We start from the raw sequence: 16,102 nt of genomic DNA on the forward strand, positions 1-16,102 counted from the left end.
CCAGACCTAAATCCAATTGAGAATCTTTAGCAAGACTTGAAAATTGCTGTTCACAGACGCTCTCCATCCAATCTGACAGAGCTTGAGCTATTTTGTAAAGAAGAATGGGCAAAAATGTCCCTCTCTAGATGTGCAAAACTGGTAGAGACATCCCCAAAAAGACTTGCAGCTGTAATTGCAGAGAAAGGTGATTCTACAAAGTAATGAGTACAAATGTACCCCACACTTTTCACATATTTATTTGTAAAAACTTTTGAAAGCCATTTATCATTTTCCTTCCACTTCACAATTATTTGCCACTTTGTGTTGGTTTATCACATAAAATCCCAATAAAATACATTTACGTTTTTGGTTGTAACATGACAAAATGTGGAAAATTTCAAGGGGTATGAATACTTTTTCAAGGCACTATGCATGCATGTATGTGTGTGTGTATATATATTTATATGTGTGTGTGTGTATATAAAAAAAAATATATATATATATATATATATATATATATATATAAAATTTTTATTTATTTTTTTGGGGGGGGTCCTGAGTAATTTTCTAGCAAACAAATTATGATTTTTACATGTAGGGGAGAAGTGTCAGAATTGGCTTGGGAGGCAAGTAGTTAAACGTGTTTACCTTTTAGTGTCGGGTAAACTATGAATTCATTGTGCCTTTTTATATATTTACACAATTTTTGATTAATTTGATTTTTTTTTTTTATCACTCAAAATTGATTACTAACAAATGATTAGTGAGCACTTTTTTCAATATTTATTGATTAATTTAATGTTGTACACTTAGCGCGGTTACATTTCATATTACACACATAAACTTAAAAATGACTAACCAGTAGGATTCCAAGGTAAATCTTCCATAATGCAATACTATGCTATCGGTAGTAGCACATTATGGCTAAAAGCTCCTGGGGGCAGATTTTTGTTAGAAAACTACAGGAGTGGGTGGAGACGAGACCAGTCACCCTGCACAAGGAGAGAGAGCAGCAGTGACCGGTCTTTATTACAGGAAGCTCCTTATTCACACCGGATTACTGCACAGATCTGGCATATGTGCACAAAGCACACCAAGAATAATAGAATAATAGTTAGAAACCTAACCTTTGACAGAGGGGATGCTAAAGAAGTTTTTCCTGATCCAAGCACTGCAAATCCTGTTCAACCTCGGGTTGCATAACCCATTTAATTCTTTTGTTTTCTTTTCCTTATAGCTTCATGGCAGATCCCGAGAGCAGCGCTATACAAAGCTTGCAGATTGGGAATATATTGGCCGTTGTGCTAAGATTGCAGATCCACTACCTTTATTTGGTAAGTGATAAACACAAATGTTCTTGCCACCCTTAAAGTAGAAGTGCGGTCAAAAGCACCCTTAGATTGGGTAAGTATACACATTGTTACTTTACAGGGTAGTTGGCATAGGGCTTAGCATGGGAGTAGGTTTAAAGCGTTAGTAAACTCACAACAGTATTATTAGTCTGTATATGCAGTAAAGCATGCTAGTTATACTCACTGTGGAACCTAAGGGGTTAATCCTCTGCATTGTGTAAAAAAGGCTGTTTGATCCTGTGTTCTCTCATCCTCCCCTTCATTTATTGTTCCCAATCCATCTATTGATAGAACAGAGCCTTGGATTCACTCTGCACGTGCTCAGTTTGGTGTTTATTGCTAGAGAGGTTTTTTTGTTTTTTTGTTTTGGGAGAGTGCATGTGATCAGCACAGGGCCAATCAGCACTGTCCAGACAGTGGGTTTAGGGGTCATGCAGCCTCATAGGACCGTCGGAGATGAATGAAAACTCCTCCTACAAGCTTTAACCAGACACTGATAGAAGTCACAACTACTATATACTGCTGATGAGAAAAGGTATTTAGCAGTTTATATTTACTAAAATTATTGCATTTCCATGGTCTGTGTACTGTGGGAGACAAGATATAGTGAATGTAAGGTCCTGGGTTTAGTAACCCTTTAAGCTTAGTTAACTTTTGAATGGACTTCTACTTTAAAGCCCAACTCTGGGCTGAAAAAATAAGATTCCTTGCAGTGGGGTTGTGCCCATTGCAAACAGATTGTTTTGTTCAGGGGAGAGGAGAAACCGTTTTAATTTCCTGATCCTCAGCTACCCCGATAGTCTGCACTTTACCATCCGTTGGTGGACTTTCTTTGGCATCCTCACATCCAGAGCAGGACTATGAACCCTGCTCTGGTGTTGATGATGTCAGGACCCTAGACCGCTAGAACATGGGGGTGCAGAACTGGGGAATGGTCTTGCTGTGGGGAGGAGCGGAGGATCGGGTAAGTATATTTACTTTTATAGTTCCGTTAGGCATAAATAAGCAATTAATCCTTACAATGCGGACCCAGCCACACTGTATAGGATAACTTTATTTTGCCTGGCGTTGGGCTTTAAAGAGAGTCTTTTCCTTTACCCTGAATAAGGCATGTTGTTTTGTCAGGCACTGCCCAAATGATTCTCCCACCAATCTGTACATTTGTTGAAGTCTTGAGTCCAATACCTTCATAAGCTTTGTGGCAGGTTTATTGACCTTTTATCCTCCCAAACACGACAGTCTTTGGCTGTGGCGATTGGCCACTTGGCCCCAAGCACTGCATCCTGGGATGAAGAGCGCCATTCAATCAGGAATGTGGAGGACATCTTGTAGTGGATTGGGAGGAGGAGTATATAGCAGCCAAAATTTGGGCTTTTAATTGATTTGAAGAGTGGATTCCGCTGTAAACTCTTAATATCGGTGTTTGCTTTACAGGAAATGGGGATATATTCTCCTTTGAGGATGCTAATCGAGCGATGCAGACTGGGGTTTCAGGAATTATGCTGGCAAGGTCAGTATCCAATAGAAAGGTTTGAAGAACCTCCGTACATCACAAAATTCGACTGTTCACAAACTAGTTCATCAAAGGTTTGATATGCACTTAAAGCTGAGTATGTAATAGTCTCAGGAAATTGGCAAAACAAATTATATTGATTAGGGATGCACCGATACCATTTTTTTTTACAATGAGTACAAGTACCGATTTACTTTTTTTTTGTACTCGCCGATACCAATCACCGATACCTACCACAACTGCTTTGTTTTAGCTTCACCTGTCAGCAATGGTACAAAGCATTGAAAAGTTATTTACAAATGAAATAAAATAGATTTTTTTTTTTTTTTTAGTTTAGCGCTTTTTCAATGTGAAATGTGTAAAAATTTTCAATAACAAAGCAAACAAGAAAAAAGTTTTGATTGTTTATTGTTTATAAAATAGACGAGAACAAAGGAAAAAAAGCAGGAAAATAATAAATGGAGGAGAATAGGGAGTTATTTAAGGCTGATTAGAGTAAATTAAGGGTTATTAAGGGGTTAAACGGAGGAACACTTGCTCATCCCTTTGATCTGCAGATGAAGAAACCGAAATATAAAAAAAGAAACAATGTTTCTTTTTATTTTAGTGTTTCAGGGCTGAACAATGTTGTAAATAAACATTGCTGCTTTTTTTTTTTTTTTTGATCTTAATCTTACAAGCCTGAAGGAGAGATGTGGGGTCGACCCCATATCTCTCCAAAAAGAGGACCTGTTACGCACTATTCCCATTACAAGGGATGCTTACATTTCTTGTAATAGGAATAAAAGTGATCACATTTTTTTATTTTTTTTTTAAGGGAAAGTGTAAAAAAAAATGTAAAAATAAACAAAAAAAAATGAAAGCGCCCCCGTCCTTGCGAGCTCTCACGCAGAAGCGAACGCATACATAGATTGCGCCTGCATATGTAACTGACGTTCAAACCACATGTGTGAGATATCGCCACGAATATAGAGCGAGAGCAACAATTCTAGCCAAAGACCTCATCTGTATCTCTAAACATGTAACCTGTAAAAACATTTAAATCTTCGCCTATGGAGATTTTTAAGTACCGAAGTTTGGCACCATACCACGAGTGTGCACAATTTAAAAAAAAAAAATTGGGCTAACTTTTTACTGTTGTTTTTTTTTTTTTTTTTTTCCCAAACAAATTGCGTTTGAAATATTACTGCGCAAATACAGTTTGACATAAAAAGTTGCAGTGACTGCCATTTTATTCCATAGGGTGTCTGCTAAAAAAAAAAAAAAAAAAAAAAAAAATATATATATTTTTTTTTTTTTTTTTCTAGCAACAAGAATGATGATTTTTACATATAGGAGAGAAGTGCTGGAATTTGCGTAGTATGGAAGTGGTTATATTTTGTTTATTTGAATAATTAATTTTATTTTTTTAAACTAACTTGTTTAAAAACAATCCCCTTGCTTTCCATTACAACAGCTATTCTGTAATTGTCATTCAGAGCAGATAGATATATATGTGAGGACACATGACCAGTCTGTGTGTGGTCTTTTCTCAACCATTCTTCTTTCCTGGTTGCAGAGGTGCGCTGGTAAAGCCTTGGCTATTCACAGAGATTAAAGAGCAGAGGCACTGGGACATTTCCTCCTCCGAGAGATTTGATATCCTCCGAGAATTCACCAACCACGGCATGGAGCACTGGGGCTCGGACACCTCGGGCCTGGAGAAAACAAGGCGGTTCATGCTGGAGTGGCTCTCCTTCCTCTGCAGGTATGAGGGATGTACAATTTATGCATACATTGCTATGTTGAAGCTCAGATCAAGGCAAAAAAAAAAAAAAAGCCTTTAATCCTCCTATGTTTTACACAGATGTCGTGATGCTTAATTTTATACAGCTCGTTTAGATATCTCTTTCTTTATCATTTAGAAACCTTCTTTAGCTTTCTGGAACCCCCTGCACAGGAGGAGAACCAGAAGTGTCAGCCAATTGGGCTCTGTTTCAATACACTGTGCTGTCAGTTTAGTACTTAGAGCCTGTTGACTGAGGGAGGGAGCAGAGTGAAGAATGCTTCTTTATTGTCCTATCAGCTGTACGGAGCCGATCAATGATGTATTATTTAGAGGAAACCTGTCATGTTAGAAATCCACATGCCATCATTACTGACTTCTAAAAAAGGCTGGAGGCCCGCCTGCCATGCTGATCCTCTGACGTCCATAGTTTTTGCATCATTGACCGGAAACAAAATATGCAGGTCAGAAATTCTGCCTTTTCTGGCTGCTTCCCTGTTGGTGATTCAGGAAATGCTACGCAGTGGGCCAGAATGAGAAGCATTTTCAGAAGATGGCCTGCAAAGGCAACCTATGTATTTCTTTCATCTCATGTTTGCTTAAACTGTATAAGAAGTTTGCCACCAGGCCATGTTGTCTGGAAGGGTGTTTGGATCACAAGACTGACTAAACAGAACAGTTTAGCTTTCAACTCAAGTGATTTTTAATCTTCCTGCATCCGGTATAGTGTCATAATTTAAGTAAAGAGATGCTTAAAGTGATTGTAAAAGTTTCCTTTTTTTGTAAAATAACAAACATGTCATACTTACCTCCTCTGTGCAAGGGTTTTGCACAGAGCGGCCCCGGTCCTCCTTTTCTGGGGTCCCCCGGTGGCGCTCCTGGCTCCTCCTCTTCATCGGGTGCCCCCACGGAGAGACTCTTTCCATAGGGGCACCCATGCGGGCGCGCTCCGGATTCCTGCTGCTGCGTCCATTGACACAAACAGCAGGACTCTGCCCCACCCCCTGCTCCTGTGTCACTGGATTTGATTGACAGCAGCGGGAGCCAATGGCTCCTACTGCTATCATTCAATCTAATGAGGACCCAAGACAGCGGCTGGAGCTGCTGGGCTCGTTCTCGTCGCTGGAATGGTCGGATTCAGGTAAGAAAAAGGGGGGGCTCTTGGGGGCAGCTGCAGCGCAGAAAGTATTTTACCTTAATGCATAGAATGGGGGTTTACAACTCCTTTAAAGTAAGCCATTTACATGCGTTTACCTTAATGCATTTCAATTTTGCAACTTGCTATGCTCCCCCCACCTCAATCGATCCAGCACTGTGCCCGGCTGCATCTCTTCTCTCCCCTGTCCCTCTACTCATGGGGACTGAGGCAGCAGAGGGAGCCATTGTCTCCTGCTGCTTTCAATCAAATGCTGTGAGGAAAGAGCAGGGTGTGGGGTGGGGCAGCCTTGGAGGACTGTATATTAGGTTGGATAATATAGTTGCTGCATTATTTACCTGTTATACCAGTTAAATGGTTCTAGAAAAGAGAGACAGCCGGGGGAAGCAGGGGCACCGCTCTCAGGTTCAGGGATCTGGCGGTGTCCACATCTCCCCATAGACAGTGATTTCGGGTGCATCTGAGCCACTGTGGTGTTTGGCATTGCAGTGTTTCCTGGCGCATTCTTTTTTTTTTGCCAGACTGCGGCCGCATCACCCTAATCATCTTGGTTGATTGAAGCCTAAGCAGGATCAAGCCTGGTTAGTATATAGATGGGAGGGAGACTGCCCCGGATACCAGATGCTGTAAGCTTTCCCCACCCGGCTGTTGGGTTTTAAAAGCATCTCAGGCCAGAAAATCTTAGGGCAGTCTCTGAGGTGGTTTGTTCCATCTTTAGCCAGCAGAAACCTGGTAGGTTAACCGATTCAGCCCCGGAAGATTTTACCCCCTTCCTGACCAGAGCACTTTTTGCGATTCGACACTGCTTTAACTGACAATTGCACGGTCGTGCAACGTTGAACCCAAACAAAATTGAGTCCTTAAGTCCTTTTTTTTTTTTCCCACAAATCGAGCTTTCTTTTGGTGGTATTTGATCACCTCTGCGTTTTTTTATCTTTTGCGCTATAAGCAAAAAAAGAGCGACCATTTTGAAAAAAACACAATTTTTTACATTTTTTGCTATAATAAAAATCCCCCAAAAATATATATAAAAAAAACTATTTTTTTCCTCAGTTTAGGCCGATATGTATTCTACATATTTTTTTTGTAAAAAAATCGCAATAAGCGTATATTGATTGGTTTGCGCAAAAGTTCTTGCGCCTACAAAATAGGGGATAGTTTTATGGCACTTTATAATTGATTTTTTTTTTTTTTACTAGTAATGGTGGCGATCTGCGATTTTTTTTTTTTTTTTTTTTTTTTTTTTTTTTTTTTTATTTTTTTTTTTTATTGGGACTGCGACATTATGGTGGACACATCGGACAATTTTGACACATTTTTGGAACCATTGGCATTAATACAGCGATCAGTGCTATAAAAATGCATTGATTACTGTAGAAATGTCACTGGCAGTGAAGGGGTTAACACTAGAACAAAACTGATTACAGCGCACAAATACACTAGGGGGCGATCAAGGGGTTAATTGTGTTCCCTGTTTGTGTTTCTAACTGAAGGGGGGAGGGGACTGTGTAGGGGAAGAGATAGATCGCTGTTCATACTCTGTATGAACAGACGATCTGTCACTTCTCCCCTCTGAGAATCGTAAACTGTGTGTTTACACACACAGATCCTGGTTGTCCGTGTGTCAGCGGCAATAGTGGGAGCCCGGCGGTGATCGTGACCGCCGGGCACTCACATTGGCTCGGGGGGCGTGCAGCAGGCGCGCGCGCCCCTAGTGGCCACAGGGTGAAGCGACGTAACATAACGTCGCTTCGACCAGCTGTGCCATTCTGCCGCAGTGAACTGCGGCGGCTGGTCGGCAAGTGGTTAAGTGCATCTCTTGGGACTGTCTGGGTCTGTCACAGAGTCTTCAGTCTTTTGCCTTGCATTTGCTCTTGGAACAGAAGTTATGGGCTCATTATTGAGACAATTAAATGGTAGCAGTTACAAAGCCAAATGGGGACATGAGGTCTTAAGATCTCAAGCCGCTGAACATCCTGTTACAGATAGGCTAGACTGTTGAATGATGACCTCTCTGCAAGAGGTAGATTTTGGGGTCCATAATCATCTGTAAACGGACATCTTTGTGTGGCAGTTTGTTTCCAGGCTCATCAAAGATTTCTGTAATTGCAGTGGAAAGCCGTTTTTTTTTTTTTTTTGTGAATCTTCCCTTTGGGTTTGCCACAGCTCTGGAGGGTTCTCAAAGCATCTAGCCCCAGTGCTGGGCTTTCTGAAGACACCTCAATACTCTTTGCTCAGGAAGCCGTCAATTCCAGGGGTTCCTTTAATATATTTCTACAGGAGGAAGCTGTGTTTAGGTCATAGCACGCTCTCTACATACAGCCCTACTCCAGGCCTTGGTAGAGGTTCATTCTCTGTCTGGAACTTGAAGATCCAGGCATTGCATTGCTGGAAGGCTCTGTTTCCGGGGTGTTGCAGAGCAAAAATTGGTGCTTGATATCCTTCCTTTTCAGGAATTTGGAAAATAACCATTGATGCCAGTCTCTCTAAGTTGACTTGAGGCTGGCTACAGTTCAGTTGGCTTGTTTTCCACAGGAGAGAATACTGTCCAATAGCTTGGAATTTTTGGCCAGTGTGCCTTGCTGTGGATTATAGGACAAACCTGTTGTAGGTTCAATCTGGAAATGCCTCTGCAGGTATATATATATATGTGTGTGTGTGTGTGTGTGTGTGTGTGTGTGTGTGTGTGTGTGTGTGTGTATATATGTATATATATATATATATATATATATATATATATATATATATATATATATATATATATATATATATATATATATATATATATATATCTCTCAACAACCAGGGCAGCACAAGAGGTCATGCGACTCAGGGAGGTGTACAAGTGCTGTCTCTATCGCCAATACATATTCCAGGTATAGGATAAGTGGCAAAGGGATCTCTGCAGGGGAATCTACTAGATTCCAAGTTCTACAACAGTTTGGGACAGGTGTGTCCGGGACAATAGTCCCACTGCCAATAAGGGTATATGTACTGGTAACACCTTAAGGTCTGGTTCTTGCTTATTTGACTATTTTTTTTTTTTCCCCGTTTCGGATTCTGCCACATCTTTTGCGAAGAATCCGTAAGGTGGTAACACTGATATTAGTGTTGGCCGAATTAGCCCAAGGGGGGCTTGGTACACAGGCATAGCGAGTCTTGCAGGGGTTGCTCCTTTGGACACTCCCAGTCCAGCAGGACCTGATGGTCTTGAGTCCTGTATCTCAGCACTGTTGAGCTCCTGGAAGCCAGTTTCGGGGAACTTCAATTACAGGACTTAAAAATATTTTTTTGCCTGGGATGAAGTCAGGAAGTGGCACCCGCAGAAATATGTGGGTGGGAGGTTTTCTTTTTCTTTCTCCAATCGGTAGAGGAAAGGAATTTGGCCTTAAGTACCGTTAAGGGTCAGAGTTCGTCCCTATCCATTTTTTTCCAGGGGCCATTGTTTCTCACTCCTTGTTTCATACCTCATAGAGTATGTAACTTGGACAGTCCTGCCTGTCAGGCCATTCTTGTGTTCTTGGGACTTGAATTGATCTTGACTGTCCTTGCAGAGCATTCTGTTGGTCCTTTTATCTCAGAAGATGGCTTCTTTGGTTGCTATCGCTTCACGAAGTGGAGTGTCAGAGTTGGCCACTCTTTCATGCAAGGAGCCATTCTTGGTCTCGCATCATACGGTGATTTTGCATCCTCATCCATTTTTATTAAAGTGGTTTCTAGTTTTTCACTTGAAGTTTTGACTTTTATTTTTCTCCTAATCCACAATCGGCAGGATAAAGATCGCTACCTACTCTAGGGTCTACTTGAGATGTCGGTACAAGTCAGGAATCCTGGTTTGTGCTGCCAGAAGAGCCCAGGTGTGGGAGTATCTTGGGCCATCCATCATCAGATGTCAGTGGCCCAGGTGCACAAGACCACTATTTGGTCTTTTGTTTATACATCTACAGGATTTTTAACAGGTCAATGTCAATCACGTAGAAGATACTGCCTTTGGCCTCAGCGTATTACAAATAGCAGAGTAGGTCCTTCTTTGGTGGCAGTTTCTATAAAGGTGTCTCCCTCCCCTCAGGGGCATTGCTTTGGGACATCCCAGATAGTAATTACTATAGCTACTCTGTGTCCCGTGATGTACGACAAAGAAAATAGGATTTTTCTTACAGCTTACCTGTAAAATCCTTTTCTTGGTGTACATTACGGAACACAGAGGCCCCTCCCCTCTTTTGGGAATTGCTTGCTACAAAACTGAGGAACTTCTTGTATAGGAGGGGTTATATAGAGGGGGGACATCCTGTCTTTTGGGTGTGCCAGTGTCCATTCACCTATAGGTGGTGTATAACCCAGATAGTAATTACTATAGCTGCTCTGTGTCCCGTGATGTACTCCAAGAAAAGGATTTTACAGGTAATCTGTAGGAAAAAAAAATCCTATTTTTATGGTTACACAATCTGTCACATTGCTATAATTTTGTTATATAGACTATAAACTGAAGGACTTATGAGTAAATGGTTGTGGAACGAATCATCTGAGTTTCCATTATTTCTTATGGGAAATTTGCTTTGATATAAGAGTGCTTTGGATTACAAGCATTTTTCCGGAACAAATTATGCTCGCAATCCAAGGTTTTACTGTATAAATAAGAGTGGGTAATTTTGTAGTGTGTGTGTTTGTTTTTTTTTTTTTTTTTTTTTTTTTTATAATTGGGCCTCTTTATTCAGGTGGAGTAATGGCTTGATTTTGCCAAAAAGATAGAAGCCGAGAGTAGTTATTGGTTTACATTAGGGGAGCAGCACCTTTTTCAAAATGTCCCTCTATTGCGATCACTGTGGTTGGCAGCCAGTCCTGCTGGCACCCGATCTTAAACAGTGACAGTGCAGTCATAGAGTTGAAGGCGTGCAATTGAGAGTACTTCCAGCACAGAACAGTGATGGCAACTGTACATACACACGTTGCAGCACATCGCTAAAGCTGGTGCCATATCTGAGTATGACCAACAGAACAGGGTTAATATAACATTCAGATTATTTCAATTTCTTGCTTTAGAAAATCAGCATTGTACAGTATGTTATATAGCATAAACAGTTCACTTCTTGTAATTGTTGCCAAGTACTTCTTTAATCTTTTTTTTTTTTTTTTTTTTTTTGGATGCAGGTATATTCCTGTTGGCTTACTAGAACGTCTGCCTCAGAAGATCAATGAACGTCCGCCCTACTATATGGGAAGAGACTACATGGAGACATTAATGGCAAGTCAGAATGTGGGAGACTGGATAAAGATCAGGTGATTAGTTTTTAAGCGTTTGACCTGCTTCGTTGGTTCCCATATCTGACAGTCTTATGTCCCTTCCATAGTGAAAGTAGTGTCTGTCTAGAACAGGGGTCTCCAAACTATCTAAAGAAAGGGCCAGTTTATTGTCCTTCAGACTATAGGAGACCCAGGCTGTGGCCAGTGGGGGTAGAAAAGCCCCATGGCCTTGGTGGTCAGTATTAAAAAAAAAAAATTACATGGTTTCTGTGGTCAGTAGAAGGAGACATAGGGCACTATGTGCCCCGTCATTGGGAACACTGCACACCAAGATGCAAAATAATATTCTTCCTTTAATAAAATAGCCAGACTGTACAATTCTGACATGTTTTGTAGTAGGCACAAAGCTTTTTTCAAAGAAACTAGGAGGTAGACTTGCACTGATCCGCCAAGACAGCCCTGACCCATTGAGGCAGTGTCGCCAATAAAGAAAGCATCACACTGCCTCTGCTGGCTTGCATTTTTCCTATAGTGCATCCTTGTGCCACCTTCTTCCCCAGGTAAATGACGCAAACCTGGCCATCCACATGCTGTAAAATAAAAAAAACATGATTCATCAGACCAGGCCATCTTCTTCCATTGCTCCGTGGTCCAGTTCTGATGACTACGTGCCCATAGTAGGCTCTTTTGGCTGTGGACACGGGTTAGCATGGGCACCCTGACTGGTCTGCAGCTACGCAGCCCCATACACAACAAACTGCAATGCACTATGTGTTCTGACACCTTTCCATCGGACAGGCATCAATGCGCCCTGGCTGCCATGTCCCTGTTGGCAGTTTTCCTTCCTTGGACCACTTTTGGTCGGTCCTGACCATTGCAGACTGGGAAGCTGAAGTTTTGTAGTTGCTCTTGCCGAGTCATTTAGCCATTACAATTTGGCTCTTGTCAAAGTCGCTCAAATCCAGTGTAAGTTCACGTTACAGATTTTCTATAAAGGTGAACTTACCCTTTTGAGGTAAAAAAAAAAAAATGTTAAGGATTTAGAACCACTTTCATTTTATTGCATACACAAACATTTTAGACAACTGTGTGCTTCCAACCTTGTAATAAGTTTGGGTAAGGTCCTTTTCAGGTTCCGCATGACTATGTCCCTGTGTACAAAGCCAGCTCCATAAAAACATCCTGACCTCAACCCTTTGGGATGAAGTGGAACACTGATTGTAAGGCAGGTTTTCTCATCCAACATCAGTACCGGACCTCAGAAACGTTCTTTTGGCTAATTGGGCACAAATTCCCCCCAGGCACTCCAAAATCTTAATGAAAAGCCTTCCCAGAAGACCGGAGCCTGTTATAGAGGGGCCGATTGCATATTAATGCCCATGGTTTTAGAATGGAATGTCCAACAAGCTTATATAGGTGTGATGGGTAACCTAGCAACAAACCTTTAAAGCATTTGTTAACCCCCCCCAAAAAAGGAATCCTGCTCCTTTAAAGCATTTTATACAGAACAGTGCTTGTCCTGTGTCATTTGGCCCCCTGTAACACCTGAAATACCTGGCTGATCCTGCCAGTTTCCGCCTTTGTAAACTGACCACGGTGTATCATGGCTGCTGAGCCCTGACACTGTGGTCAGTTTATGTGCCTTCGTCAGCCACAGCTCTCCTGTCGTCCTATGTGCTCCTCTGTCCTCCTCCCCCCTCCCCTCTCTGCCTGTCTGCCCCTGTGTCAGTGCCCACCCGCTCCGCTCCTGCTGCTCTCAAAACGTTTTAAAGTGCATATAATCCTGCTAGTTCCCTAATGACAGGCGCTCCTGTCTCTGTGTTTAATTAAAAAAAATGCCGGCAGTCCGTAGGTACACATCTTCACATTTTCTGGGATTGTCACGTCCTAAGTGCATATTGGATTGAGATACAAAATATATTGCAATCACTTTTCGCCACGCCTATTCAATTGAATCCCATACATTTCTTACTAGGTCTACCCTTCCCGGATATCCCTAAATCACTAGAGACTAGGGTCCTTTGTACTTTTGGCAGCAAAAAGAGCCATCCCTAGACTTTGGCTCTCTACCAACGTTCCCACTTTACACCACGCTCTTGCCATTGTTGCAGATATACGTAAAATGGAACATTTAACAGCAAAAATTGAAGGTAAAATTCCCCAATTCGAAAAAATTTGGAAACCTTGGGATGATTCAAAATATTGCTCAGTACCTTCCATTTCTGCTCCTTTTTGATTCCAAATTATATGTCCTCTTGAGCATCCTTGTGTTTTGAACATGTTACTGCGATAGCAATATAGATACTGTATGGATGTACTTTTTTCTTATTATACATGCCCCAATTCGGGAAGAAGCTGACTTCCACCTATACAGATATCCTCACCATGTTTCTCTTTTTTTTTTTTTTTTTTTTTTTTTTACAATGTTTGCACTACTTATATTGTGATTGTTTCTATGCAAACTGTCATGACTTTTTGTTATGTTGATATATATTAGTTACAAAAACTTTTTGAAACTTTTTGAAAAATAAAAAATTATAAAAAAAAAAAAAAAATACTTCCTTTACTGTATTTTAGAGTGGCTCCCCGCGGTCACGTGACCAGCCGGGTCGCTCTCTCCTCTCCTCCTCTCATTCCGGCTGACTTCAGCGGGGGAATCTCGGCCTCGCCCGCTGCATCTGTCGGCTGGGCAGAGAGGAGACACGGCCGGTAACGTGATCACAGGCATTTTTTTAAATTTAACACGGAGAAGCAGGATTATGTACATTTGTAGGGGTGAGTTAACAAACACTTTAACCATATAGCATACTTTCTGAATGAATCCCCTATAATGGGTAAGCAGATGCGTAGTTCTGATTTCACAACTAGAGAGAGCCAGGCAGCTGGCATGTTCAATAGAGCGGAGAAGTGGCAGCCTCCATAAATCCTTCTTGCAAGTTTCCTTTACTGCAGATGGAAGATGATGAACAGAAGTTGGTAGGGGCTCGGGCCTTCGTAATGTGTATGTTTATTGGATAACATTTATGGAAGATGCTTGCTGTGCGTCTCTAGATTATGATTGTCTTTTTTTTTTTTGCAGTGAGATGCTGCTGGGACCCGTTCCTCCAAATTTCACCTTCCTTCCAAAACACAAAGCTAATTCTTACAAATGAGTTCTTTTATTTCAAACACTTGACCAATGGATGGATATTTTATTTTTTAAATAAATGATTTAAATGAATGTAAAGTACATTGTATTTGTTCCTTTGAATCCAAGCTTGGGGTACAGACTGTGGAGAATGTTCGGTGGATTGACTAAAGACAAACTGTGCACTTTGCAAGTGCAGTAACTCATTTTCCACAGGGCTTAGTAAATGTGGTAAAGCTCTGCTGATTTCCATCATCCAATCACGTGTAAGCAAAAAAATGCCTTTTTTTTATTATTTTCCTTGCACCTGATCGGGTATTCTTTACAAAGCTTTACCACTTATACTCGGGGGGGAATGAGTGCAACTACACTTGTAAAGTGCACAGTCTCTATCTTAGTAAATTCACCCCTGTATGTTTAGGAGTGGAAATGTAAAGTCAATTTAGAGTGTATGTAAACCCAAGAAGAGAAATTAAAGTCCTTCTAAAATCTCTAGTTTTTTTTTTTTTTCCTTTCAGAGTGCTAAACAAGCATTTTCAATGCAGATTGGCATGTTAACTGTCTTATACAGTGTTTGTGGATAAGCCTGCTTTCCAGAGAGTCAGCCCTCGGTTCAGGTGGCTGTAAACCGAACGCATTTAGTTCCACTGCCAATTATGTCACCTTCTCGCCAGGTTGGGACAACCCCCTCCCAAAGCAACTAGAACTGTATAGATAGATCCGATTTTACCCAAGTGAACTATGACCTGGGTACTTTAAGTGCCAGTTCACACTACAAAGACTTGGGATCCGACTTGTCAGACCTCAAGTTGCCCCAAGTCGCGGGACATAAGAAATTCCATTGAAGTGAATGGGAGCTGTCTTAATGTACACTACTGAAGTTGCTCCGACTTCAGAAAAGGTTCCTGTACTACTTCAAGGTGACTTCTAGGCAACTTGTACCCTTAGATTTCAATGGAAGTTGCCTCCAAGTTGGATCTCCATCTACAGTCAGGTCCATAAATATTGGGACATCGACACAATTCTAATCTTTTTGGCTCAATACACCACCAATGATGGCTTGCTTCCCTGATAGTGACAGCTCTTTTGATCTCATATTGAGAGTTGACAGTAAATAGCACACTTGAAATGAACTCCGGACCTTTTATCTGCTCCTTGTAAATGGGATAATGAGGGAATAACACACACCTGGCCATGGAACAGCTGAGCAGCCAATTGTCCCATCACTTTTGGTCCCTTTAAAAGTGGGAGGCACATATACAAACTGTTGTAATTCCTACACCGTTCACCTGATTTGGATGTAAATACTCTCAAATTAAAGCTGAAAGTCTGCAGTTAAAGCACATCTTGTTTGTTTCATTTCAAGATTAGAATTGTGTTGATGTCCCAATATTTATGAACCTGACTGTATATTGAAGCGACTTCACAGGAAAAGAAATGAGTTTACCCAAGCAAACCCCTCCCTCCCACAGAGCTGATTATTCTGTGATTGGCCACAGCCAAAGTCGCCTGCCCTGGAGGCAACTTTAGGTCGCGTTGTAAGTTGCTTAAAGCCGCGCTGAAGTCGCCTCCAAATCGCCTTGCAAAGTCGCGCTGTAAGTCGGGTTGCCCCTGTGTGAACCGAGCCTACAGGTAAGAACATGACAGATTCTTTCTTTTAGGCCGGGTTCACACTATTGCAAATTGGATGCAGGATCTTCCGCATCCAATTCACAATAGCAGGAGAATGTGACTGGCTCTCTATGGAGCCGGTTCACATATCTCCGATGCGGCTCCGGTGCAGGTCAGTGCTGTTTTGTGTGAGGCTTTAGGTAAGTATTGTTATCTAGTACAAGGGGCAACATAACTGAAATAGATTTTTCTAGTAATTTAAAGTAGGCTAACATCAGAATTTATTATGTACACTATATTACCAAAAGTATTGGGGCGTCTGCCTTTTCACACACATGAACTTTAATGGCGTCTT

General features: G+C 41.4%; 1 protein-coding gene across 3 annotated transcripts in view; it reads left to right on the forward strand.

Annotated features, from left to right (window-relative positions):
• DUS3L (dihydrouridine synthase 3 like) overlaps positions 1-14,229 on the forward strand; it is a 48,376-nt gene extending 34,147 nt beyond the window's left edge. For all 3 annotated transcript variants that reach the window (XM_073629657.1, XM_073629658.1, XM_073629659.1), the window contains exons 10-14: positions 1,220-1,316; positions 2,769-2,844; positions 4,406-4,594; positions 10,917-11,045; positions 14,089-14,229. In XM_073629657.1, coding sequence (XP_073485758.1) covers positions 1,220-1,316; positions 2,769-2,844; positions 4,406-4,594; positions 10,917-11,045; positions 14,089-14,161 — 564 coding nt within the window. In that variant the 3' untranslated portion in view covers positions 14,162-14,229. The remainder of the gene's footprint in view (positions 1-1,219; positions 1,317-2,768; positions 2,845-4,405; positions 4,595-10,916; positions 11,046-14,088) is intronic.
• The last annotated feature ends 1,873 nt before the right edge of the window (positions 14,230-16,102 follow it).

The sequence above is a fragment of the Aquarana catesbeiana genome, linkage group LG05 (assembly GCF_042186555.1).
Source record: "Aquarana catesbeiana isolate 2022-GZ linkage group LG05, ASM4218655v1, whole genome shotgun sequence".
Lineage (NCBI taxonomy): Eukaryota > Metazoa > Chordata > Amphibia > Anura > Ranidae > Aquarana > Aquarana catesbeiana.